The sequence below is a fragment of the Clytia hemisphaerica genome, unplaced genomic scaffold (assembly GCF_902728285.1).
Source record: "Clytia hemisphaerica strain Z4C2 unplaced genomic scaffold, Clytia hemisphaerica genome assembly, whole genome shotgun sequence".
Lineage (NCBI taxonomy): Eukaryota > Metazoa > Cnidaria > Hydrozoa > Leptothecata > Clytiidae > Clytia > Clytia hemisphaerica.
Genome location: NW_027104076.1, coordinates 267,778 through 294,802, shown reverse-complemented (window position 1 = coordinate 294,802; position 27,025 = coordinate 267,778). Strand labels below are relative to the sequence as shown.

The following is a 27,025-nucleotide window of genomic DNA, read 5'->3' as shown; positions in this document are numbered from 1 at the left end:
AGAATTGAAAAAATAAGATTGATCAACGAAGCAAAACATACTTTAGGAAATTAGAAGACTTCGAGATCTTTTCAGACCATAGCAAATAACGAGGAATACCATGAGATTTTCGGGCGTTCTTTCTTTCAAAAGAAAGGTATGGATATCAAAACACCTACTTGGGTAAAATGAAAGAAAAATCCAACTTCCTCCATTCATATAATTGTTTATAATATATTTACTCGATAAAGAAATTTTCATTAAAATACAATCACATCGAAAAAATTTCAATCTTTCTATAGTTAGAAAAAATAAACTTTCCATTCGATTGGAGTTCAAATTAGTGAAAGTTAAAAACTGTGGCACAACAAATTCTTTTATTAAAAATATTCAATTAACTATACCCATTTACAAACAAAAAGCAAGTGAAAATCACAAAAAATAACAAGTGAAAATAATATAAAAACGCATAAAAAAGATTAGCAGATATGAGTGACAGAAAGTGTCACTTTGTCTGACGACACCGCTTGTTTACATATTTGATAAAACCCCCCTATAGCTTCATCAATTCAAGCCCCTATCCACCGCACCTACGGATATAGTCTAATACCTATTTTGTAAAAAAAAAACACACACAGCGATTAGTCCCTTCTAAACTTGACAACATATGCTGGATAGGCTTGGAAATCTTTGAAAGTAACATAAATTGATGGATCGTATAAACGATTAACAGCAGTGTCGAAACCTTCCTCAAGATGTTTTAACTCATGATATCCTTGCATGTATCTTCCAACCAATACTTTCGCCAAAATCATATAGCGATTCTCGTTTTGATCACGGCTAGCATATTTAACAGAGTAATGGGAATCTCTCGCGAAATAGGTTCCCTGTCCAAAAGCAACAGCATGCATGCCAGCGTAAGACCTATCAAAGCCTTTTTCGCATATCTTTGCCAATGATTCCTGTGAGGTTCCATGCCAAAGTTCTTTCATGTTGCTGATTTTCTTTTGTAGTAAAACAAAATGATCCCATAACTCATGATTCTCTATTCGTTTGATGCTGACAACGTTGAAGCGAAACGCGATCCTGATAGTTGCCAAAAATGTTGTCAAGACATTTTCCCATTCCTCTGAACCTTTCTCGACATTGAATTCTTGGTAATCTTCGGTAGATTCCCAATACTTTGGCAATTCTTTTTGTTTTTGTAAGATCATAATCTGCTTCCCTTCGTCTTGCAGTTTCTCAGCTATCAAATGTGCTGACTTCAGCGAATTTCTTAATTGGTAGTTTTCTTCTAAAGCATCTTGAAGTTGCTTTTGAGTATTCTGTAGCTCAATCTCGAGGCTCCTCAAACGCGCATCTGCGATGTTACTGGCATCTTCCAAAGCGAATCCAGTACAAATTTTCTTCAGCTCCAGAATGACCATTTGGCGTTTGTTGAGATGGTTACCCCACACTGTAACCGTGTTCAACCCTCTTTCAACAGAAATGTCAATACCTTTATTATTTAAACAAAGTGTTTTAAGAGTTTTGATTCCCTTTTGATCGGATTCTAAATAGCTAAGAAATCTAGCTGGGAATTTTTCTTCCGTTTTAGGATGAGCTGTCGACAAGAATTCCTGAACTGACATGGAAGCTTGACAAATGACATCTCTAGAGGCTCCACCAATCATAAGAAGGACGGGGCTATACGAAGGGCGTTGTCCCACCTCAATATAAGGCGTGCACCCATCTTTGAAGCAAAGATCGCGAACCGTATGCTGTAGTTCTTCATACTTGAACAGCATTCTAGAGAAGACATCGTCAATAGGGCAAGGTAGAAGCTCTGTGGTTGTTATAATTTGTTGCCAACCTGTCCAGTCACGAATGATTTTGATTGGTTCTTGCTTAGCAATACAAATTTCCACCGGCGGAGCAGTTTGAGCTGCTATGAAGTCGCTCAAATTAACCGTTCTCTCTTTTCTTACTTCGAAGTGTTTTTCGAGCGGTTTTCGAAGCTGGCTTGGGCCATGTGCGAAATAACAGAAATAGATATGACACGGTTTTCGATTACATTGGACGGTTTTGTAAATTGCTGGATGGAAATGCTGCTCAGCTTCATTGTGAGAATCAGTACATTCATCACCAGCACTGCAATCACCAAGAGTCTTGACATTCACACACATGTTTTTAGAGTAACGTAACGTCTCGTTATCTTGACGGAACGGATAACGCCGCAATTCTTCATTCCCATGTGCATTCAGACACGTATGAATGTTGTGACTTCGTAACGGTTTCTTGCATAGCTGAATCTTGTAGAATTGAATTAAATTTTGGATCGTTTCTTGATCCTTAGTTTGTTTCTTGTGTTTGGACTTTTCTTTCTTGCTGTTCTTCTGCTTGTTTTGGCATCTTTCTCCACCTTAGTTTGTTCTTTGCCCCCCCCCCTCCCCCCCCCCCCCCCCCCCCCCCCCCTCCGTCCCCCATGCTGCTGCTCTCAAAACGAGAAATAACTACAGTAACTGACATAAACTTCTTTCACTTTTACTTTAGTGTACTGTAGAGCTAAGTTTTGTGAAAAATCATAACACGATATAACATGTTATGTCTACATTTGATTGAATTTCTTGTTTTTACATTGAAATGTAGCATAGCCCGTTTTCTAAGAAATGTGTTAAACGGGAAAATCCCCGCGATTATGTATAGCCTGGATGAATGAATGAGAAGTACAGAAGTATATAAAAAGGGAATTTTTAATTAAGGTCCTGACTTTATCAATCAATTTCAAGGAAATTTGGTTGAATTTAGAAAAATGTCAACTTAGTGATGAAACATTTCTAAACAGTTTTTAGAAAGGGGAGACCTAAATTGACATTACATACTCTTTCAAGGAAATTTGGTCGAATTTAGAAATAAAATCAATTTGGTGATGAAACATTTCTAAACAGTTTTTAGAAAGGAGAGACCTAAATTGACATTACTAGGGTAGGGCGTCAACAGCCATTTTTGGGGCAAAGTCAAAAAATTCAAGATGTAGTGTTTTTTTATGAAAATTTGACCTATTGTGAGGCATTCTGCATAATTTTTAAGATCAGAAGTCCAAAATTGGCCGAACCCCCCTGGGGGTACTGATTCGCACTACAGGCAAAAATCGGGAAAAATGGCATTTTCTGGCCTTTTCAGGCCTGTAAATTTGTCAAAACTATTTCAAATCTTATTTTATTCATTTGCTGTACTAAATTTTATGAAGAAACAACAAAATAATCATATTGGGTTGAAAATTGTGCCCATTGGAACCCTAAACGAGCCGTTTTAAGCCAATTTTGGGTAGCATTATGCTTTTTAAGGCCAATTTTGCAAGTTCATAAACTTTAAACTGATTAATTCACATGTCTGAAATTTTTAGAGATGGAAGTCTTCAATAAAGTCTTTAAGCAAAATGAATTTCAAGTTTTTCACTTTTTTTTAAAATTCATAATGGCGTTTTCAAAAATCGCTTTTTAGCAAAAAAAAATTATATTTATCAAAAAATAGCATTTTTTAAGGCAAGCTTCTACAAACTAAGTTTAAATGCTGACTGAATTTTTTTTTGCAGTGATAGTATTCTGGAGATACTCCAGGAAAATCAAAATCATTTGGGTCTGGGATGCTTCTGTGTCCGCCATTTTGGAAATTAAATCCCTGCTAAGAGCCATTTTTCAGGCAAAAACCCAAATTTGGACTGAATAAATCTCTAAAATGACAATAGACATGGGCCTGAATTTTCTTGCAGTGATAGTATTCTGGAAATACTGCAGGAAAATCAAAGTCATCTGGGTTTGGCATTTGGGTATATCCCCTATTTTGGAATTGAAATTCCTGCTAAAACGCAATATTTTAAGCTAAAATCCCATTTTTGACTGGAAAAATCTTAAAAATGGCAATAGACATGAACCTAGAATCTTTTTGAAGTGATAGCCTTCTGGAAATATTCCAGGGAAATCAAAATCCTTTGGTTTTAGGATTTGGGTATATCCGCCCTTAATGGGATTGAAATTCCTGCTGAAACAGGCTAAAATGCAACATTTTGAGCAAAAACCCAATTTTTGACTAAAAACCTCTCTAGAATGGCAATAGTTTTGGACCCAAAATTTTTTTGCAATGATAGTATTCTGTAAATACTCCAGGGGTAAAAACTATTTAGGTATAAGATGCTTCTGGGACCACAATTTTTTAATTGAAGCCAGTTTTAAAATGTATATAATATTTCAAGCAAAAATCCAATCTTTTTTTGACGAAACAAGTCTTGAGAGTGGAAATGTGTGTGGGCTGTAAAGAATTGAGTGGAATGGGATATCTATATATTAATAGCCGTAGTCTGTATGTCATTTTGTTTGTTTGTGTGTCACTTTCGTTTTCGAACGCAATGTTTTGTTCTTTTAAAAGATGACTTTTGCTTCTTGCTCCACAAATGTGTTAAATCAGATTCGCGCCGTTTTATAAAGACTTTGAGTTGTTCGATAAGTTTGTTTTGATTGATAGATTATAATATCTGCCCAGACGTGCCCGAGCCCGCCTCTTATGCTTTTTCTTTTTTTCTCTCTATTCTTTTGTTTTATGTTTTCGAATGTAATTAACCACCTTATTTGATTTGGGGAGTTTCTAAACATCGACCAGAAATGGCGACCACGACCAGCGACCACGACCGGCGACCAGATAAATTTGGGTTATCGAGTTTTTCCTCTTTCTCCACCGTAGAGTCTTTCTCTTATGATCATTTATTTATCGAATTGAAAAGTAAAGCTCATCCCTGTCTCACCTACAGTGATTATAAAGCCACGTGCAAAACGTGTAGAGCAGCCATTTCAACGCTCTTGGAGCTTGAATAGAGTGTCAACTTCTATCCTTTTGTATTTTCGGCATCAAATTAATTAGTGACAAAATTTGTGCTGGAATTTATTTAGGAAGCTTTATATTTGATCATCAGATCATTATTTTGTCAAAATAAGTCATTTTGACAATGTAAGGACAATAGAATAATTGATGAATTGATATCTCTAAAACTGGCCTTCCCAGCTTTTTCCTACTGACAATTTCTATCTATTCATACTAAAGGCATCTCATTCGGTACAATTAAAATATTTGGTGTAATAAAGTTTACAGCCATCACACTTAACTACCCTGTCAATATTTTTGTCCAAAAGTGTCACTTTGTCTAGAAAATGACTGGTAACGTCAAAAGTCACTTTTAGTATTCTCTAGCTAGAGTAATTCTCAGCCACGTGCTCAGTGGTTCATTTGAAAGCCACATCAGGACTTGATTTGGATGTTCTCTACGGTGGAGAGAGCAGGTAAACTCAATAACCCAAATTTATCTGGTCGCCGGTCGTGGTCGCTGGTCGTGGTCGCCATTTCTGGTCGATGTTTAGAAACTCCCTTTGATTTGAGACATTCGAATTCGTTTCAAAACAAAACAAAAGAAAATCTTTCAAACTAAATCTGTTTTAGAAAAGAACAAATTCAAAACATTTAAAACATAAGAATCACAAGACAAGTTTACACGTTTTTTCTTTTATTAGAACCCAGTTCATAAGAACATTGAGGCTGAAATTCGTCGAAAAATTAAGAACATCGTAAGAACATGCCCAGCCTCAGTTTAGAAAAAAATGACAAGAAACTACAAATTTTTCCTCTTTTGAAGCAGTTTTTAAACAAACTTAGGAATGGATTTTCTAAATCGAGAGTCAAATATTGTCTAAATTTTATCAATTTTAAGTGCTCTTTATTTTGCATGATATTTTCGATTTAGAGTAGTCTGAAAATTTAAGAACGCATCTAAGAACATTTCAGGCTGAAAATTTCTAAAAAAATAAGCACATCCAGGCTCATCCAAATTTTAGGTGTTCTAATAAAAAAAAAAACGTGTATTGGAACAACTAAACAGCAACATTAACAATACATTCGAAAGGCGGTAAAAACAAGAGATCTTTCTTCGTAAAAAAGGACTTATAAACATCTATGTCGATAATTATATTGCTGTAAATCTAAGTCATTCATTGTTGAATTCGAAAAGTTATGACGAAGGTGCCTAGCTGCATGACTTTTGGCCCTTGGACCCTTAGCGAGACTAGAGAGAAGAAGAAACAAGCGAAATTTTGTGAAGTTTACTTCCCCTATTGGGACTAATTTGATTAAATTTCTTATCTTTCTGGGGGTAAAAAGTTGAATTTTTTCCCTATTTTTACCGACTCTTAGTGGGACTGAAGTTTAATTTTCTGATTTTTCCAACCCTTACAGGGACTGCCATTTTTAAAAAGGCATCCTTAAGAACGGCTCATGCCCGTATCCTTCACTTGCCTAAGTGGCCTAAGTACCCACGGGCTGCCTTTTTTCGACGAATCTCGTGTCATGTCTATAATTTCACTCCTCTTATCTTGACATCAAAGTTTTCCTAATCATCAACAAGTACGGCAAATGTAAAGCGAGCGAAGCGAGAAAAAAATCTAATTGCAAAGCCTTTTCGGACGTCGCAGGTCGCCGGTATGGTATAGTTTGAATAACGCCCTTTCTGATCATTTTTGCAACAATTTAAAAATCTTTTTCAAAATATGGTTAAAAGATACGTGACCTGGGAAGGACAGAGTCAAACTTTGAAGATAATTTTTCCCTTTAATTTTGACTTCATCGTATTTTAAGCCAGCTTCCCAACATCCAAAGGACTTTAAAATGCGTTCAGCAACAGCTAAACCGGCGTGCGACGCCGGGTACCGGCTAGTTTGTTATAATTTGTTTCAACTATATAGTATTTCTAAATTAAAGGATTATAAATTCATATTCTTTGTTTTAAATGTAATATACAAAATATTTAGCCAATTATACATACATACATTATGACGTATCGGATGGAAATATGTAGCATTTTAACAGAGATTTCATTTCCATAATGGTGGATGTAGACAAATCCCAGACTCAAATGATTTTGTTTTCCTAGGAGAATTCATAGAATACTAACACTTCAAAGAAATTTGGGTCCATATCTTTTGCCATTTTATAGCAGTTTTTAGTCAAAAATGGGGCTTTTGCTTGAAACGTTGCATTTAAGCCAATTTTAGCACATATTTCAATTCCATAACGGCGGATACACCCATATCCTATACCCAAAGGATTTTGATTTCCCTGGAGTTTTTCCAGAAGGCTATCACTGCAAAAATATTTTAGGTTCATGTTTATTACCATTCTTAAGATTTTTTCAGTCAAAAATTGGATTTTTGCTTGAAATATTGCGTTTTAGCAGGGATTTCAATTCCAAAATGGGGGATATACCCAAATGCCAAACTCAGATGACTTTGATTTTCCTGCAGTATTTCCAGAATACTATCACTGCAAGAAAATTCAGGCCCATGTCTATTGTCATTTTAGAGATTTTTTCAGTCCAAATTTGGGTTTTTGCCTGAAAAATGGCTCTTAGCAGGGATTTAATTTCCAAAATGGCGGACACAGCCGCATCCCAGACCCAAATGATTTTGATTTTCCTGGAGTATCTCCAGAATACTATCACTGCAAAAAAAATTTCAGTCAGCATTTAAACTCAGTTTGTAGAAGCTTGCCTTAAAAAATGCTATTTTTTGATAAATATAATTTTTTTTTGCTAAAAAGCAATTTTTGAAAACGCCATTATGAATTTTTAAAAAAAGTGAAAAACTTGAAATTCATTTTGCTTAAAGACTTTATTGAAGACTTCCATCTCTAAAAATTTCAGACATGTGAATTAATCAGTTTAAAGATTATGAACTTGCAAAATTGGCCTTAAAAAGCATTTTGCTACCCAAAATTGGCTTAAAACGGCTCGTTTAGGGTTCCAATGGGCACAATTTTCAACCCAATATGATTATTTTGTTGTTTCTTCATAAAATTTAGTACAGCAAATAAAAAAAATAAGATTTGAAATAGTTTTGACAAATTTACAGGCCTGAAAAGGCCAGAAAATGCCATTTTTTCCAAGTTTTGCCTGTAGTGCGAATCAGTACCCCCAGGGGGGTTCGGCCAATTTTTGACTTCTGACCTTAAAAATTGCGCAGAATGCCTCACATTAGGTAGTCTGGAGATCCATACTCTCTATTCAAACTTACACCACATAAGCAAAAATCCCATCAGAAACTACTCATTGAGAGTATGGTATTTTTGACCCAGTTTGAATTTGTTTACATTTGCTTTGAATTTCGTGCCAAAAAAGCCGTTGATAAGGTTGGCCAATCAGGTTCACGCACTTCCAATCAAAACAATAATATCGCGTGATTTCAACAATTGTTTGACAGCCAATAGAATTCTGCGACCAGATTTGGCATCTACAAAAATACCCGGCTACTCTGTTATTTCTATATTTTTATTCGTTTTAACTAAATGCTATACTCTGAAATCACACGAACAGAGTAGACGGGTCTCCCAGCTACACATTAGGTTAAATTTTCATAAAAAAACACTACATCTTGAATTTTCTGACTTTGACATTTGACGCCCCACCCTAACATTACATACTCTTTCAAGGAAATTTGGTCGAATTTAGAAATAAAATCAATTTGGTGATGAAACATTTCTAAACAGTTTTTAGAAAGGAGAGACCTTCTTCTGATGTAATAAGCCTAAATTGATAATACTCTAAGGTTAGAGTTAGGGTTACTCTAGTGAGTGTACCTTATCGGGGAAAAAATTGTCGGGGGAAAGTGACGAAAATTTTGAGGGGGTAACGAAATTTTCCCCCGACGAATTTTTTCCCCGATATTTTATCACCCGACCAAAACTTTTTACCCGATTTTTTTATCCCCGAACAAAACTTTTACTCAAATTTTTAAGCCCTAACCAAAATTGAAATGTAAATTTTTTACACCTTTATTAACCAAAATTAATGCTTTAAACGCCGAATTACAAGATCTTTTTTCGAGCTAGTGAAGGAAACCACTTCATTTGGACAATTTAGTTGGGTGAAAGTGACTAAATTGTAAATTTCGACGAGGAAAAGTGACGAATTTAAAATTTTGGTCTGGGGAAAGTGGTGGAAATTTTTCCCCGACGAAAAAAAAACCGACTAAATAAAACTCCGACATTTTTTTCCCCGATAAGGTATTCAAAAAAGGGGATATGACGGACTAAATATCGAACTGTTCGATTAATTACGTCTGGTTACTGGTATGGATGAAGCCATAAATTTCAGTCTTATTTCAGAGATTCATGAAGATAAAAAAATGTCTCTTCTATTTCCAGACCAACGGTACACCGGGCATACCTACACCTCATCTTATTTTATATTCTCCGAGAAAGTTTTACTACCCTCACGCACGGAGTATCCATTTGATCCAAATTACGTGTATCACGAAAAAAAATTCCCTATCACGTCATCACGTAAACCGCTTGGGAGGCCTCCTCACGTTTTAGTGAAAGATAAATTTCTCTTTCGGGGTAGACTGGACGCATGCATTCGTACTAGTAATCGTATGGTTTGGAGTGCAATTAACGATTAATCACGAGTAACAAAGGAGAAAATAGTAATTTGAACGAGTCCGAAGGACGAGTGCAAATTACGGTATTTTCTCCTTTGTAATTTTTCTTTGTTCTTTTTTATATTGAAGAAAAAAAATGTCTTTGTTTTTTATTATATAGTAAAAAAAAGTCTCTGCGACACAGGACTTGGGAGGGATAGAATAAGGGGACAAAAGTGTCCCCCCGCCGAAGAGTGCAAAAAGTGGTAATAGTGCAATTAACGATTAATCGCACTCCTCTAAACCAATCAGATTCGAGTAATTTTGCACGGCTGAAGATTACTATAGATAATCCCTGAAATAGTTTTTTCTATGTTCGATTAGACTGATTGGAGGAGGGATGCTGGCAGCCTTCTTCCGGGTTTCAAAACAATTATGTTTTAGTTATAATCAAAAATAACCTGTGTATCCTGGAACCATTCTTTCCACATATTTACGGTCTCCGCCATCTTGAGGTAAAAAGTCGTATTTTTGGATTATTTCTTCATTTGCTTGAGCTCTTGAGGTCAATAATCTTTCGTTTTTCGAATTTTTCTGAAAAGAAGGAAGTAAAAAAATAAAAAGTGTCTTGCAAGCAAGAAGCAATCAAAACAAAAACAATGGAATGTCTTCTTTTCGCTGAAAAAGTGCTGGGGCGAGAGAAAAATTCGACGCGGGAAATTCGAACGTGAAATCGAACACTTTGACGTTCGAAATTGATTTGAAATCAAAACATTGAATTTGGCGACACAAAAACAAAAAAAGGAAAGAAAAAGTTGGTTCTGAATGTTGGATTTTGGATGGGGTGCATTCTTTTCATGGTTATTATGGTTATTATGGTTCTTATTTTTTATGCTTTTCTTCAAGTCAATCTAGTAAAACATTCTTTTACTTGCACTTAGGTTATCCTGTATGACAGCTTCCACCCAAACTTTTTTGAAGTATGCTATCTAATGGAGTGTATTCACATATTTTACTGTGTGTGTGTGTGTGTTGGATGGAACAGAATAAAAATTTACGACTTGAAATATTTTTCATATATGCTTTGTATGTTTGGAAATCTGCAGAACAGTTTCAGTTTCCCTGACCAACCTTTTGATATGTTTCTTACCAGTTCTTACTCAATTTGAAGGTGTTTATTTCGAATTTTGAATTTTACCACCAAGCTTAAAAACTTGAGTTTTTTCGTATAAATAAATTAGCGTCTTTTTGCGTTTACAGGCAAAATTCCAAGTGGTAAAAAAAATCATGATTTCTGGGGTTTCTCAGAAATGAAAAAATATATATACCAACAAGTGATAGAACTCCTCATACTGAGCAATAAAAGTACGTAACAAACATTTCTAGATCAAAAGTTAAAAACCATAAAAAGTTTTTTTAAAGGAGCAATTTTGCATTATCGGAGTTTGGGGAAATTCCCCATTTTCCTTCATTTTTTAGCCACAAAAACGCCCATAACTTGAGGTCTAAAAAGCTTTGAAAATTGTTGTATAAAAGTGGTACTTTTTTTTGCATTTGAGCCCAAAGGGGCTGATAAATGGAATTTTCAACCTTTCCAGACCCGATATCTACGGCTAATTTCAAAATGCATGGCCGTAGAGGGTCTGTTGTCATTATCTTTTCTGAATTAAGATTTTTCAAACCAACCGCAGCGATGGAGTGCGAGTGAGAGAGGGAAGACGACGAGAGAAGTGTTGCTATTTACAAATCTTACTTCATCGCAGAGGAATCTTGCACTTTCTTTGTTTTCACATGGCATATTTTTAACCTAGTCCTAAACCCAATAATTTTAAAGCCCCGAAGGAGAGGGCTTTTATCAAGTATTGATATTTTTACTCAATAGTTAAAAAAGGTCGATTAAAAATGAATCAACAAAGATTTCAGTTCCAAGGCATGCGGACAGCAGCCCCTCAGAACAATTTTCAAAGACAGCAACAACATCAACAGCAACAACTTCAGTTTCAAACTCCTCAGCAGCAGTTCACAAAACCCGTAGTCGATGTTGCAAAAGATATTGAAAAACTGCAAACTGATCAAAGTCGGCTTGCCTCATTGCATACTAAACTTCACAAAGAAGCAGAAAAGATTCGAAATTGGAAATCAGAGAAAGAAATGGAACTAAAAATGAAAGATCAAAATTTGGTCGAGGCTTCTGGAACTATCGAGAATCTGAGAAAATCAATCATCGAGTTACAGTTCCAAAATGAAGATTTCGGTTCAAAGCTTCACGAAAAAGAAATTGAAAAAGCAGAGACTGAGCAAAAACTACACACTGTTCGAGAAATGGCTAATGTTCTTCGAGATCAAATGATACAGCTTGAAAACAGAGTTCAAAAAGGTAAAGCTTGTTAAAATGTTAATTTTCTGTATTAGAATTCGGCTCACTATTCAAAATACCTTAAAGGTTTTGTTTTTACATAAGTGTTCCCGTTTCATATCAGACACATATTTCATATCGGGACAGTGTCTTCCTATTGTTATGTTATTCTCAACTTCAGTTGAGCTAGAATCTGACAATACAATGTCTGTATGTCCGTCCGAAAACTTTGGGGCAGCCTGGAGACTTCAAAAATTGTTCGATTTGGCTGAAATCTTGCACACTTGTTCCTTGGGCGAATATCTGGGAGTGCTTTTTGTATTTTTGAAAAATTTTGATTTTTGGGGCCTGGGGACGAGTTTTTTGCGAAAACGAGGCTAAGACTTTGGAGCAGCCTACAGGCCTCCAAAATGGTCGGATTTGGCTGAAATTTGGCACACTTGTTCATTGGGTGGGTGAATATCTGGAGGTCTTCAATTGGGCCTATGAATAATTTGAAGCCACTGAAGTTGAGCCCAGTGCGTTGCGCACGTTCGACTATGCTGATAAAAGCAAAAAATGTTTTTCTTTTCCTCTTTCTGACCAATCTTGCTCCACATCCGTGTCCATCCAATGCGAAAAAGCATGTAAATTAAAATTGATGAGTAAGCAAACGATATCACTCTTATTTAAAATTCAAAATACCTTAAACCATGAACATATAAACGACTGGACATCTATCTTTTATTGTCTCTTTGAAGCGAGCTTCGTTGTCGCCTGTATTTCAAATTTGGTATGAAAAATCCGACAATATTCCGTCATAATTCTATTTCTTTGAATTATTTAGGTAAAAGGATTGACAGAGCTTGAACATTACTCGTAACGCACAAAAAAATTATTCTTGATTTTTTTCACAAGTTTGCAGTATATTTCATCAACATTTTTCAACTCTGAAATGCAGAGTTTCAACTGCATTTATACTTTTGAATCCCTTTTGTCACTCCAATAATTTTTTTATGACTTGAAAAAAATAGCTTGCCAAAGTTGAGAGCCTATGTTGCAAGAATATCAAAATTAGAATGCGACACTCTCTAAAACTATTCGACACTTTTAAGTCAAAATTTATACTTATTAGCCGGAGTTTTGACAAGCTGACGATGATTTTGCCTCTGTTATCTTTGTTATGATATAGATAAAAGACTTGAGAAAAGTAGAACAACAGAGACTTTTGTCGAAGTTTTGACGTTGTTAGCAAGGTATTCCCAAGTGGTATATAATCAAAATTTATTGTTTCATTTTATGCTTTTAACTAGGCGGCAACGAAGCTAGCAGCCCTTTCTACAAAAAAAACAAAGGAGATAGATGTCCAGTCGTTTATATGTTCATGCTTAAACGATTTCCCTTTGAGATGATAAAGTGACTCAAAGGCCAAAAAAATCTTTGCAACTGTTGACACACCCCAGTTCTCACAGACCTGGTAGGATCTTTTCAGCCAGTGGGGGTAAATTAACAGACCGAAACGCGATGGGGACTGGTATTCCAATATTTTTTTATGGCTTGAGATTTAGATTCCATTGTTTTCAAGTCACTAAGTTCGGTGGGGATGTAAAAAATAGCATATAATATTCTGCAGTGGGGATTGATTTATTTGATTATTTTCAGCGAGGAAAAAAATTGTAGTATAATCTTCCACTGGGGACGGTTTTTTGGGTATTTTTTCCAGTGGGAAGATGTCCCAGTGGGTCTGTGAGAAGGAGGTGTGTTGACTTTTCTTGAAAAAAATCCAATCTTTTGGATTCAGTTGAACCAATAACTTTGTAAAAAACTCGTTTCTTCTTTAAAGGAGAGCAAGACAAAGACGATGTATTGGAAGCCAATAAGAAAATGTTGAATGACCATCAAAAACTTGTACTACAATTCCAAGAATTGGACATTAGCCATGCAGCAGCCCAAGAGAAAAGTAATAATGAAATCAAGAAGATGGAAGAGGAAAACGAATCAAAGGTATAAACATCTTCTTGATGTGGGCGTTTTTAGAGACGTCGTAACTACAATCATGGTCGAATTGTATTGAGATTCTATTGTATTTTAACGTTTTTCAGAATCGGGCGAGAATATTTCGATTTTGGAGGAGTTCGGTGGCTTCTAGGCTATATTTCAATTCTTATTGGAGCAAATTTGAGCTTTTAAACCCTGAAATCTTAAGTCTCGTGTTAAAGCGCTGCTCTTCCAACAGTAGTTTAACGCGCTTAAAAATTATTTGTGGTGTTTAAAATTCACAGGGAAATCCCCTTTATCTCAAATGTTTTGTCCATGATTGTAGTACGAGCCCGAGTGTGGATACTAGGTTTTTTAGGTGGCGGGTATGGCCGAGCCAAGTCCCTCCCCCGGGAGTACGGGTTTGTCGATTTTTCGGTACATTAAATTCTATAACTTAACGCACGGAGAGCATCCCTTCCTGAAGGATCAATATTTTTAGATAGATTTTTTCATCTTTTGTGATTTTCCCATACTGTAGCTTCGGGACGAGATGGAGTTATTACAAGCTCTTATTTGATTTGGTTGGTCGTTAACCAGTAATAAAAAAAATTTGTTACTTTTTCTAAAGAACGCGTCATTTTTATTGCTTCAAATGACCAATTATTAAAGTATCTTATAAAAACTTCATCTCATCTGGTAGCTTCAGCCAGGTTTCTAGCTCCCCCAACAAAGTAAGGTCCCCCCCAACAATTTAGCCCCCCCCCCCCAAAAAAAAATTGCCTTGTGCTAGGTCCCCTAACACTTCAGGCCCAAAGATAAACTGAAACAAAAATATTGTTCTCCCGCCCCTGTAGAGAGAAGTCAATAAAAAACTATACCTCCATGAAAAAATATATGCGAGTACAGTACTGATAAATGAAAACTAAATTTTACTTGTTTTAATATTTATGTTTACAAATCTTTTGCTTTTAATATTTGATTTAATAGTAAGATAATAAATCTTTTGAATTTAGCTGAACAACCCTCAGAGTCTCAGTCAGATCATCTAGGCTCCCCCCAAATATTTTGGTAATTTTAGCCCCCAGGCTCTTTATAGGCCAAAAAAAATCCCCCCCCAAAGTAAGGGGGGCTGAACCTGTGTTTCCTGTGACTTTTTCAGGCCTCTTTTTACAATCAGCTACCTTAAAGGAACTAATTTTTAGTTTTCGGCGAGAATGAAAATTCTACTACAACTGAGTCTTTGTAATAATTGATGTACATTTTCTTAAAAGGACCCCATTCTTTGGGTCTATAAAGCCTTAGTATATAAATTTTTAAAATTGAGTTTTTTTTCAAAGAAGTTTGCTCCAAATCGGATAATTTTGGATATGTTTACTTTCAGCTCCCTCAATATCCCGCCACATCCCGCGTGAGTTCCCTCAATATGAGAATTATTAGGAATTATTCCCGATTGGAAAGGAGAAGAGCTTTGAAATTTTCACTGGACCTTCCTTTTTTAGTTCTTCATCAGATAAAGGAAAAATCGTGTCTTTAAGCATCATCAATTTTTCTTTATGACCAAAATTGAACATTTTTTGAATCCGATAAATCCGATTAAAGATCACCGTGCATAACTCGAACACACACGGGGAATGCAAATTTGTTCGAGTTAAGACATTCAAGATAAAGAGAATTTTGGTGTGAACTAATTTCGGCGAATGGCGTTTGAATAGACCTTTTCATAAATTACGTCACGAACATCACTTGCCTCGTATTCAAACAATTTCCATGGTGATAATATCCCTTGAGATATTAAATGATTTTTTATGAATAGAAAGTAGTTGTAATAAAATCCGCTGGGAGTTAATCACCATGGCAATAATTTCAAAACGAGGCAAGTGATGTTCGTGACGTAATTTATGAAAAGGTCTATTGTTGAAGTCCGTTCCAAAACAATTGACAGTCCACATTATGATACACTGCTCTTCATGGAAGAAAAAAATATCATTAGTTTTATTTGATACAGATTTACTTACGGACTGCCAATTTTTTGGAACAGACTTTTTTGAAATGAGTTTTTTAGACAAAAATTAGCTTAAATTAGCGGTTATTTTGAAAAATTGAGAAAAATCTTTTTAAAACAAGAACTGAATTTGGCGAGGCGGTGATATTTTAATTTTGGTGAGGAAATTAGTTCTCTTGAGGTATTTTACCTTATAAAAACATTTCTTTCGCAGTTTTCTGATCTCTCCAATTTTTGCCAACTGGCGAACCCTTTCGTTTAAGAATCTTTACCCTTAAACACCGATAGTACCCATCATTGATTTGTTATAGAAAAATGAGCTCCAGTCAAACATACGTCATTTGGAGAATCAAGTCATCAATCTGATGCAAACCAAAACCACACAAGAACAGACAATCCAAGAATACAAAACCAAACAAACCGAAAATGAAGGAAAAATCAAAAAGTTATCAAAAGAGTTGGAAGAAAACCACGAGAAGTTACAATCCGCCGAACAGGTATTTTCATTGCTTTATTTTGTGGAATTTTCTGAATCCATCTACTTGAATCCGTCTAAAAAACCCATGTGTTTTGTTATTTTAGACTGATCTTCTAAATATAGAGGCAGAAACAAAGTTTTTCGATAAGATTCAAAGACGACCCATAGACTCACTTTTCGATAGATCTATTATATTCGAAGACATGTCAGGGCGCCATTTTTCCCGAATCTCTTGACTTAGGAATTTCGCCGCATTGGTTCAAGATAAACTTAAGTCCATTATTTTCGAAAATTTAGTTAAGAGCATTATACCCCAAATTCAGCATGCTTGTTTTCAAAAAATGACCCGACTTAATCGATCCACTTAATTATTCCACTTAATTAATGTGAAAATGGTTTATTTTACAACTCAATAGGGTAAGATACTTATAATGTTAGCAAAAACGTAAATACTTTCGAAAAAGACTATGAAAAAGAGATTTAGTAGGGGGAATTTTGTTCGATTTTTTGGAATCGCTTGACTGTTTTGTTAGAAGCTTTTGTTATACATATTGAGTACCTAACTCGAGGCTTCTAACAAAACAGTCGAGCGATTTTACAAAATGCCCTCTACTAATTCCAAAAGCCATAACAAGAAGCTCAAATCTTTTAGTACGGAGAATCGTTGTACGCTCGAATCCTAAACGGAAATTTATCCGCACAGGTGCCTAAAAAACAGGGACCTAATAACTGAGGGGATTGGACAATGTAACTCTAAATATCCGCAAAGTAAGGTCATTAGACGAAAACTTGGCTTTTCAGAGCACAATAAGGAACTCATCTTTTGCCAGCTTAAAATATTTTCAACAAACAAAAAAGCCCCAGCAAATATGATGACTATGTAACATAGGGACCAGCAAAATGGTCAAATTTTTTCTCACCACTCTTTTTTGTGATCTTATGGACCATATTGATCATTTAAAAAAAGTTAGTTTTCTTCTAACAACTCTGTGCACACGAAGGATTTTTTAAGAATATAGTGGCTCTCACTAAATTTATAAAATCTCTAATTTTAGAATATTGAATCCATTTTTTCTCCTGGAGCAAACCGAAAGTTTTGTACCCGTGTTTTACACATTTTCCCTAATCAGTCATACCTAAAAGGAAAAAATTTTGACGGAAATTTGATTTGGTGAATGGTCAAAAAAGTTTTTACGCTGGGAATTTTAATGTGGTGGATGGCAGAAAAATTTAAATTCGGCAGAAATTTAAATTGGTGGATGGCTTGAAAAATTAAATTTGGCGGGATTTTAATTTGGCGGATGAAAGATATTTTTTGGCCAAAAAGCGCTATTAAAAAAAGAAAAACCTGTTTCAAGGCCCGAGAAAGAGTACATTTGGCAAAATGTATACAATAATTTAAATTTAGCGGATGGCAAAAAAAGGAAATTTAACGGGAACTTAATGAAATCAGATTTGGCGGATTTAAAAAAAAATCCGCCAAAAACGCCAAATGAAGTTCCCACCAAAATTTCTTCCTGTAATGTAGAAGATAGGTGAAAACCACTTTGTTGAAATTTTAAAATTTCATTGTATTTTTTTACTTGACCACTGCCCAATCTTTTTGAACAGAAAAAAATCGACGGCTCAAAAAATATTCAGGCTGGGGTATATACTTATGTCATGCTTAAGATATCTGCAAATCTGAGCCTTCAAATGCTTACAAGCGTTATGGTTATAAAAAACATGTAGTTCAAAAATCTCCATATATTCAATACAACCTTTTAAGTCCTACAAATGTCATTATAGATTCGAAGAGATATACGGTATTTTAATGCAAAAGTTTGGGCTCATAAAGAAATGTAACCTTTAAAGTAGATTTTTCAAATAAAGAAAATATATTTGAGGCTATCTTGATACAGTGCAAGCCTTGATAATATTCAATAAGAGTTGAACCCGTAACTTTGGCACATCGTAGCCGAAATATGCTCTAGCTTTTCATCACTATGGTCGTTTACAATGGCAAACGAGTAAGTTTTGTGACCTTCTAAAGAAATCCAACCTTCCGCCAAGTAATGCCCATATTTTATTTTATTTCTACGCCTTTAGGTGATGTACTGCCAAGATCAAAAGTTGAACTCACTAAACAAAGCTTACGAAGATCTGTCGGTCGAAAGTGATGAATGTAAGAACAGTTTGAACGAATATCAAAAAAAGAGCGAAGAACTAGAAGAAATGTGTGAAAAACATCGTACTAAAGCCGAAGAAGTCCAAAACATTTGCACCAAAGAGATCAACTCACTCCGTGATGACATACTTCAACTCAATGGTGTTATCAGTTCAAAACAAACAGAGCTGGAAACCTGTAATGCTGAAAAATGTCAATTTGAGGAGATGGTTACTTCGCTGCAACATCAGATGTCTATTGATAAAGGTGAAATTCATGAACTCAAGACTGAATTATTATCATCTCAAAAAGTAGTTGGCTCACTTGAAGAAAAAGAAAAGCAATTGGTTTCAGAGCTAGAACAAGGTCAGGTGGAGCTAAAGGGACTTCAAGAACGATATAACGAGATGGAGAAAATCTATGATGAAACGACTGAGAAATTACATTCCATCGAAAACGAATTAAAAGATCTTCAAAAGGAGAAAGAGAGTCTAGTACAAAAGTTAGATGAAGCAGATGAAAAACTGACCGAGTGCCAAGGGTCAGATACCGAGAAAGATTCACTCATTCAACAATTGAGAGATGAAATTGCAGCTTCAAAAGACGAAATCAAATCACGCGATGCCAAACTAAACAGTCTTGGTGAACAACTTTCAATCCAAACCGGACATTTCAACAAGGCTTCAGAAGATCTTGAATCCTTGCAAAAACAGATCGCTTCGTTGATAGAGAAGGCTTCGAAAAGTCAAGCAGCCATTGAAAAATTCAAAATATCTTTGGATGAAGCTAATAAGGAAATTGAATGTCTCAAAGAGACTGTTTCGTCACAAAAAGGCGAGATTGAGCGAATGACAGCTGAGGAACAAGAAAATGCTGAACAACTAAAATCGGAACTCGCCAACAAGGAAAAGAAAGCAGAGGATCTAGGTAATAAAACGAAAACTATGAAACAAGATTTGAACGATAAAACCAAGCAACTTAAAAACATTGAAAAGGAAAACAAAAGCTTGAAAACTCAGCTCAAAAATAAGACTGATAAAAATGCTAAATTACAAGATGAGCTAGACCAATCGAATGCGAATGTGACCGAACTCGAAAACAAAGTTACGGAAACCGAAAAAGTATTGAATGAATGCCAAGCATCGTTGAAAACCACTCAAGATAATTTTGATATGGAACAGAAAGAATTTTGTTCGACTTTGGAACAATACAAAAAGGAGAATGATAAAATTGTTGAAGGACATCTTAATGAAAATAACCAACTCAAACAACAATTGGAAGAAAGGTCAGCGAATCATTCACAAGAAATTGAAAACATGAAGTAAGTTTTCCTCTGTTAATTTCTGCTTCCATGTGCAGCAGACGCTCTTTAACTCGAAGCCTTGCTATTCGATATGCTCCATTATTTGAAAATATTGAAAGTCGCCGTTAACCCTGGTTAACCAGAAACTCTCACAAGCGACGCTTTACATTTCGATACGCTCTCTTATTCAATGAAAATCGAATTAGAGAGCGTCAACTGTATTTAATGGAAGTATATTTTATATCTCACTTGTTTTAAATCTCAACAAAACATAAACTCGTCTAGCTCTAGAAATCTCATTCCATAAAGAATCAAGCGAGATGGAAGATTCCATCAATAATTCAATTTTATTTGAATCTACCTTGAACTGATTTTTAACAAAACTGCAAAAATAAGCTCCGGTGAAATTTAGTTTCCCTAAAAGATAGTATGATTATATAATACCCTTTTTGTATTTTTTGTTCTTCAGGGTTGCATTGGAAGAGAAAAACGGAATGATAGAATTGCAAAACAAACAAGTCGAAGAGCTCCAACATGGACTAACAGAGAAAGGTGCACAAGAAAAGAAAATTGTTCAACTTCAACAATCACTTCAAGCTATGACCGAAAGTTTGTCTTGTCAAGAAGAGAAAACGAAAGCAGTTGAACAAGAGCTACAAGAAACCATTGAGAAGCTTGAAAAGGAAACTGAAGAAAAAGAAAAACTACAAGAAAATAATCTCGTAAGAATCATATTTTCTAAGACACAAACCTCTACTAAAGTGGCCTTCTCTGAGCTATTTTTCACTTGACTGGGAGTCAGAACTTAGAGTGGGAGCCTAAAGTGTTGCTCACAGGCCCGGTAGGATTATTTCAGCCAGCGGGGGTCAAAGAAACTCAATGGGGGCTGATATTCCCATATTTTTCATGGCCGGGGACTTAAATTCTTTTGTTTTCAAGTTAGAAAATTTAGTGGGGATTGGAAAACTAAACAGAATATTTTGCAGTGAGGATTGGCTTATTTGATTATTTTCAATGGGGACAAAAACGGTGGATAATTTTCCACTGGGGACGATATTTTTGCCAAATTTTCCAGTCGGAGGGATTCCCAGTGGGTGTGTGAGAAGGGGGTGTTGTTAAAATGTAGTGGTTATTATTGCTACCATATATAAAACTTCTCTCTGTTTTTATCCAAAACATTCAACTTAGACTAATTTTTTTTTTCTATTTTGATGAAAGTTGATTTAACCTAAAAGAGTCATTACATAGTTACAGACATTTAACCTTGTTTTTAGTCTTTGATGAAACAAAATCAAGATTCAGTTGTACCAACTACTCCGAAAGCAATGACACCCAAGACACCAAATATGAGATACTCACAGAAACGAGAAAAGAGAGTCCTTTTTGCAGGTATGACTGGAATAAAGAGTATCACTGCTTTCTGATTCAAGTTTTTATCTCTCGTTTGATTTCACCTGAAATTCTAGGTAGCTCTGACTTCATCATTGCTTTCATATGATCTTTTTTCAACCTTTATTTCAAACCATCAGCAAATGTAACAGAACTGCTAGGTACCTAAATGACAGTACAGTATTTTCAGTAATTTTGACAACATTGCATGAAAGCATTCTTCTACATAGTACTAGATTTCTAGTTAATTGTTAAAAAATACAATAAATATTTTTGTTAACAGGCGCTTCAGCCAATGATGAGGAGAGCATTATGGACATTGAACAAGATGAGGAGCCACCGAAATCTATCCTCAAAACACCAACCATTCAACCACAACGCTTGAAGAATATAAGGTACATGTTTTTTTTATTTTAAACAGTTATAATTTGTGACTTTGATTACCGAGGGACCACTTAGTATGTACACACCAAGTTTAACCCTCCTTTGTACACTCTTATACGATTTGTGTATGTCTGATTTTTGGACTCCTTTTCTTCCTCTATAGAAAGTCCTTTTAGATGTCAAATTGAAAAGTAGAATTTTTAATTTCTTAGGGACACAAAGTTTAGAGACCTGATCACAAACGATACAACCTAGGGAGATCCTTTTAAGATCAAATTAACAGCTTTCATTGAAAATACCTCAAGGGAACTAATTTCAGCGGTTGCAAAAAAAATTCAAAAATTGTATTTCGCAGGAATTAATTTTCGCTTTTTGCCCTATTTTGGCTATAATTCTTTCATTTTCCTAGGGGTTTTTCAAATTTCTTGATGAAAAATGGTCAAATTTGTAATTTGTGGGGTTCTAATTTTCGCTGCTTTGCCAAAAAACCGCAAAAAAAGCGAAAATTAGTTCCCGCAAAAATTAGTTCCCTTTTTAAGGTAGTAAAGTTAAAACTTGCTTATTTTTATAGATTCTCACCAAAAACATCCCCATTCCAACAAAGGGACGAGAAAACTCCAAGAACTCCTGTCATGAGAATGGGACGGAAACCAAGTGACAAAGGAAAAAGCCAAGATGTTTTATCCCTTGTTAATGCACACAAAGAAGCGGTTGTTAGAAATGAAGAAAGACTCTCATCGCCAAGTGTTTTTAAATTAGCATCAAATAAACGAGCTTCCCCAAATATTAGACATAGCAATAATAACATGAGGAATAAAATGAAGAAATTACAACCAAAGAAATCAGCAAAAGTACAAGAAGACTTTTCTTGGTTTGAATCAGACAAAACTTTTGGGTTTACTGAGTGATTATGAATGAATTGAATACTATATTTGCAGAATTTGGTTGTTCAACTAAAGAGAAGAATATGTTAAAATAAGGAAGAAAAAACTTGTAGTTAACGATACTCAGAAATAAGACGATAATAGTTTCAATAGACCTTTTGCTAGTTAGGATATCATGTTGAATAATTTCAAAACTCCAGCTTCAAAAAATGATAAGAAAAAATTAATGCACACTTAAAATAATTATGCATTAATATGTCCCTGCTTTAATTCTGGAGTTTTTAATTGTTCAACATGACATCCTAACTAACAAATTGTCTATGCTAGATGTCAATGTTGAATCTGGTTGAATTGTAATTGCGTTATAATTTTTGTACTCTTTATGAAATTCAAACCGGTAGACACAAAGAGAGAGAGAGAGAGGATTGATAATTTAGCAGGACTAAAGTGAGCCTTAATTTTTTTGTTAAAAGGATTCTTATTCAATTCTTAGCCACTTTTAATCATCATTTTCCTAAAAGTCAAAGTTTTTGAGTTTGATAGCACAGGATTTCATATTTAGAGAGATGTATATGAGTTTTGAGATCTTTACAAAGTGTTATTTTTGGTGCCTGTATATTATGATTTTGTAGTTTTTGTTTGAATACCAGTTTTATATTAATGAATTTAATTGAATTTGTGTTAATTTATAGAATTGAAATAAAATGTTTTGTGCATTAACTTTCAGCGGTGAGCATCAAGTTTGAACTTCTTTTCATCCTTTTACACTAATGTCATTATTGTGATAACACATATCTTCTAGGTTACCCAAAGTTTGTGGTAACGTGAACACTTGTAACTTTTGAAAAATTTTGTGTCAATCAATTTTGCATCTTTTAAATGATATACTTACATCTGCTAACTTGTCTGTGTGATAACCATAAGTGTGTCCGCAGTTAAACTTCAATTTGGGCGTGTAACCACAGTACCTGATAGATTAAAGTAAATATTCAAACACAGAACATAAAATAAGTTTACTTACTTCTTTACAAAAACAATTTTTGGTGTGATTTGAATTCTTGCTGCTCTTTTTTATCTATAATCTTTAAAAAGTTTAAGCTTGGCACAAATTTATCAAACAACAATAAAAATAAGGTATATCCTTACCCTGGGAGATTTGAGTGTTCATTTGGATAAATAAGATCTTCAGTTTCTAAAGAAACTCCAGCATTTTTTCTCAAAGTTGTCTTTTTGGGTTTCATGGTCTCCATTTGTTTTGATTTTTCGAGCTTTGCGTCAGCCATCTTGAAAATCGAATAAATAGAAACAGCGCTGTTTTGAAAATCACATGCGATGTAAACATTTTTCGTGGCCCGTGGCAACGGGAAATAAGAGGGCAATCAATTTTGGGAAATCAGACAAGCCGTGACCTTAATAGACAAGTCATGATTTCCGTCACAGCCGTCAAAGAGTTCGCACATTAACTAGCCTAGCCTTTAACGAATAGCTTCCAATAAGAAAAGCAAAGAATGGATTATTTTGAAATTTGAATTTTAATAGAAAAAGTACATAAAACTATGAATTTATCACAGCGGATCGAAATAAAAGTAGGTAGAGGTTAATGTGCGAACTCATTAACAATTCTAGTGATAATAAAAAAGCTTCAATGCTGGGAATCGGTTATATTTCATCGTTAAATTCTTTGTTTTTTTATAAAGATAAACTCACTCTTATAAATGAAAAATCAACTTCAAAATGTAGAATGTTTGAGTTGTTTTTTTAGCTAGCTAGAAACGAGAAGACAGCTGTCGACATCTCGAATCTGGATGAAAAGCTGATATTATTTTTCTAAATTAAACAGATCTATAAAAATCTACAAGTAGGAGATTTGACGCCCGACCTGGGTAGGTAGATCAAGATTTACTCGGCGAGAAAAATGATGATTGTCGAGTAACAAGTGATAGTGGAAGTCTATCAAACTTTTGAAGGACAATAATCGACAGCTGATGACCAGACGGCAGTTCCGTTAGCTGACTCAATCTCGGTAAAAACTTCAAATACATAATGGCTGAGCAATCACTCAATAATATTTCATGTTTACTGGTCACTCAACCCTTATTACAGAACGGAACTATCACTCCAATCAAAGATGTCAAATATATTTACATTCTGACGGGAATATCATTTCTCTCTAACATGCTGTTAATCTATGGCTTCTTTGAAGCGAGTCGCCCGTTTAGCATTGTTACCAAACTATTTATTTACTTGTCTGTATGGGATACCTTAACCGGAGTTGGATTTGCATTAACGAGTAGTATCATGAATTACATGATAACTGAAAAACATTGCTTTGCATTATTACTTCTCTATGGTTTCAATCAATTCCAATTCATGTTCGGGACGTCCGTGTTTCTAACCATTTCCGTGTTACGTTTCATAGCGTTACGATGGCCATTAAAGCGTATACGAACACGTTACGTTTACTGTTTCATAGTGATACAGTTCTTAGTAGAAGTTATTTTGGTGTATATTCCGATGACAGTACTATTTCAACAAAAGTCACTATCAAGTGAAATGTTTAAAATGTCACAATATATATCTTCAATATTGGTTATCTTTATCGTATTGACCCTTCATATAAACCTGATGTCATACAATCTACTTCGAAAAGCGCGGAAAGAAAACAAAAACCCGGACATCGAGTTAGGTCACACAACAAACGCAGTAGAGCAGAATAATTACAAACAAAAACGAGAAGCAATCATGACCTTATTACTCATAACGCTTTGCTATCTCATTTGTTATTTACCATACACCATTTTCATGTTTATTTATCCACTAGACGGATCAAAAAGACGGACCAGATTAGTCTGATTCGCAGACCTATACTTCCTATAGGTCTGCTTAATAGTGTATGGATTAGTTTCCCGCTACGGTGGCTCTTATGGTGGCCGACTTGTGCTATTTGGCGAGTTGCTAAGTTTTTATGGGAACTCGAATGCGAGTTAAAATATAAACAAAAGAAATCAAAGCGAAAACATTCCAGTGTCAGACGGATTCCATTTTGCCACAGGCACGCCTTTTCGAATGATATTTTTCTATTTTCGAATGTTTTTTTATTTTCGAATGTTTTGATATTAGAGCTTTGAGTCAACGAATTTGAATTTCTCAAAAACTTCGAAAGAAAATTTCACTATAACTATTTGTTTCTAAAGAACCTCTTTAGGTTAGTTAAATGACACATATTGGGTTTCATCAATAAAACTGATTCCAACATTCTTCCCGTCATCCCTGTCAAAGTTTAACAAAACAAAGAATAACAGAATCTGCTGCTGCACTTTTTCAAACAACTTTAAGTAGACACAAAGTAAAAGGGAAGAAGGCTCTCTGGAAAGAGATAAAGCCACAAAATAATATTACTATTAGATACTTACAACAACAATCTTTCCCTATCATAAGCTTCTAAAATAACCACATACCTGTCACGACCTGTTACTACTGTATCTTTTCTACATTCGTTCAAAACGAACAAAATGTCCACCAAAACAAATCAAAATTCCACATTATAAGCTTGATAACAAATGTTCTAGATGGTAATTTTTTTCTTGGTACACATATTATATACTCTAAAACTTGTAATTGTATTAACAAAACTTATTTCGTCTTAAGCAAACTACCCCAAATCAAAAACAAGTATTCGAGCTTGACGAAAACCACTTCCCGCTTCGACGGCCATCTTGAATTTGAACAGTGAAAGCTATGCTACTTCGTAACAGGTAGAGTACATTTGCAAATTAATCATCATAAGCACTCGCCAGCAAAAATAGCCCTCTCGCCGAATTTCGGCGAGAAGCGGCATTTTGTGGGAAAGAGGATTTACTGACTATTAAGCAGCCTCTATAAGAAACTTTTTCGCTAGGGGATGAGCAGAAGCCTAGGACCAGATATGCTGTGTTTGTCATCAATCTTGCAAACGGTGGTTTAAATTCATTAGTTTATATATTTCGAACGAAAAAGATTCGAAAAGTATATTGCAGAAAATGTTTTTGAAAGGAACGGGTTGGCAAGCCCTGGTGAATACCTTACATATCTTACTGTCGTGAGATATGTATGAAAGCCCTGAGTGGCCACAACGACAACAATTTCACATAACAATATATAAATCACTTACAACAATCAGTCGTTGAACTGTTGAACTGTTTGAACTTAGCTTCTTGTCAAGAATAGCAATGGAGATTTCTGATGCGATGGTTACTTTTTACCAGATTCTTTCAGTGATTTAAAAGGGAGGGAATTGCATTCAGTGAGACCTAGTTTTTGAGTGTCCAAACAAAAAAAGCGTTTTAGACGAGCGGTTTATTTTGGAAAATCGTGAATTTTACAGGCTGCGAAATTTCAAAAATTCAAAATTCGTCCTCATCAAAATTTAATACTGGCATTAATTATGACATTCCACGCTATGCCTATTTAGCTAGGAACTCTCTTTTCTGTTATACTTGTTTGTCGAGAGACTCAGGTTACACCCTTTTAAAACATTGCGGAGTGACAAAACTATAGTCCGCTCACTCCAATTTTAGTCTGATTCGACAATCAGTCTATATTATACGAAAGAAAATTGCTTTTTCGAGACCTTTTTCTAAACTCATCAAAAACGGGTACAACCTTATATCACTTATACAATTCATCCGGAAAAAGTGAAACATTCGTTTTCATATTTTTCGTCACACTGTAGGCA

At 35.0% G+C, this 27,025-nt stretch overlaps 3 protein-coding genes across 3 annotated transcripts in view; 1 reads left to right on the top strand and 2 right to left on the bottom strand.

Moving 5' to 3' along the window:
* Positions 1–23,633, bottom strand: part of LOC136812572 (ciliary microtubule inner protein 2B-like) — a 29,468-nt gene extending 5,835 nt beyond the window's left edge. Inside the window, exons 1-3 of the mRNA XM_067069101.1 lie at positions 23,458–23,633; positions 23,204–23,279; positions 9,872–10,004 (exon numbers count right to left, since the gene is read on the bottom strand). Of these exons, the coding sequence (XP_066925202.1) occupies positions 9,872–10,004; positions 23,204–23,279; positions 23,458–23,594 (346 nt within the window). The 5' untranslated portion in view covers positions 23,595–23,633. The remainder of the gene's footprint in view (positions 1–9,871; positions 10,005–23,203; positions 23,280–23,457) is intronic.
* Positions 338–2,339, bottom strand: LOC136812566 (uncharacterized). Its single transcript, XM_067069093.1, has one exon. The coding sequence runs from the start codon at positions 2,142–2,144 to the stop codon at positions 621–623; it is 1,524 nt and encodes a 507-aa protein (XP_066925194.1). The 5' UTR covers positions 2,145–2,339; the 3' UTR covers positions 338–620.
* LOC136812559 (synaptonemal complex protein 1-like) lies at positions 11,299–23,040 on the top strand. The gene is made up of 8 exons (XM_067069086.1): positions 11,299–11,787; positions 13,589–13,749; positions 16,039–16,224; positions 18,294–19,672; positions 20,124–20,376; positions 20,929–21,043; positions 21,327–21,438; positions 21,999–23,040. The coding sequence occupies exons 1-8, from the start codon at positions 11,313–11,315 to the stop codon at positions 22,333–22,335; spliced, it is 3,018 nt and encodes a 1,005-aa protein (XP_066925187.1). The 5' UTR covers positions 11,299–11,312; the 3' UTR covers positions 22,336–23,040.
* Positions 23,634–27,025: the final 3,392 nt, after the last annotated feature.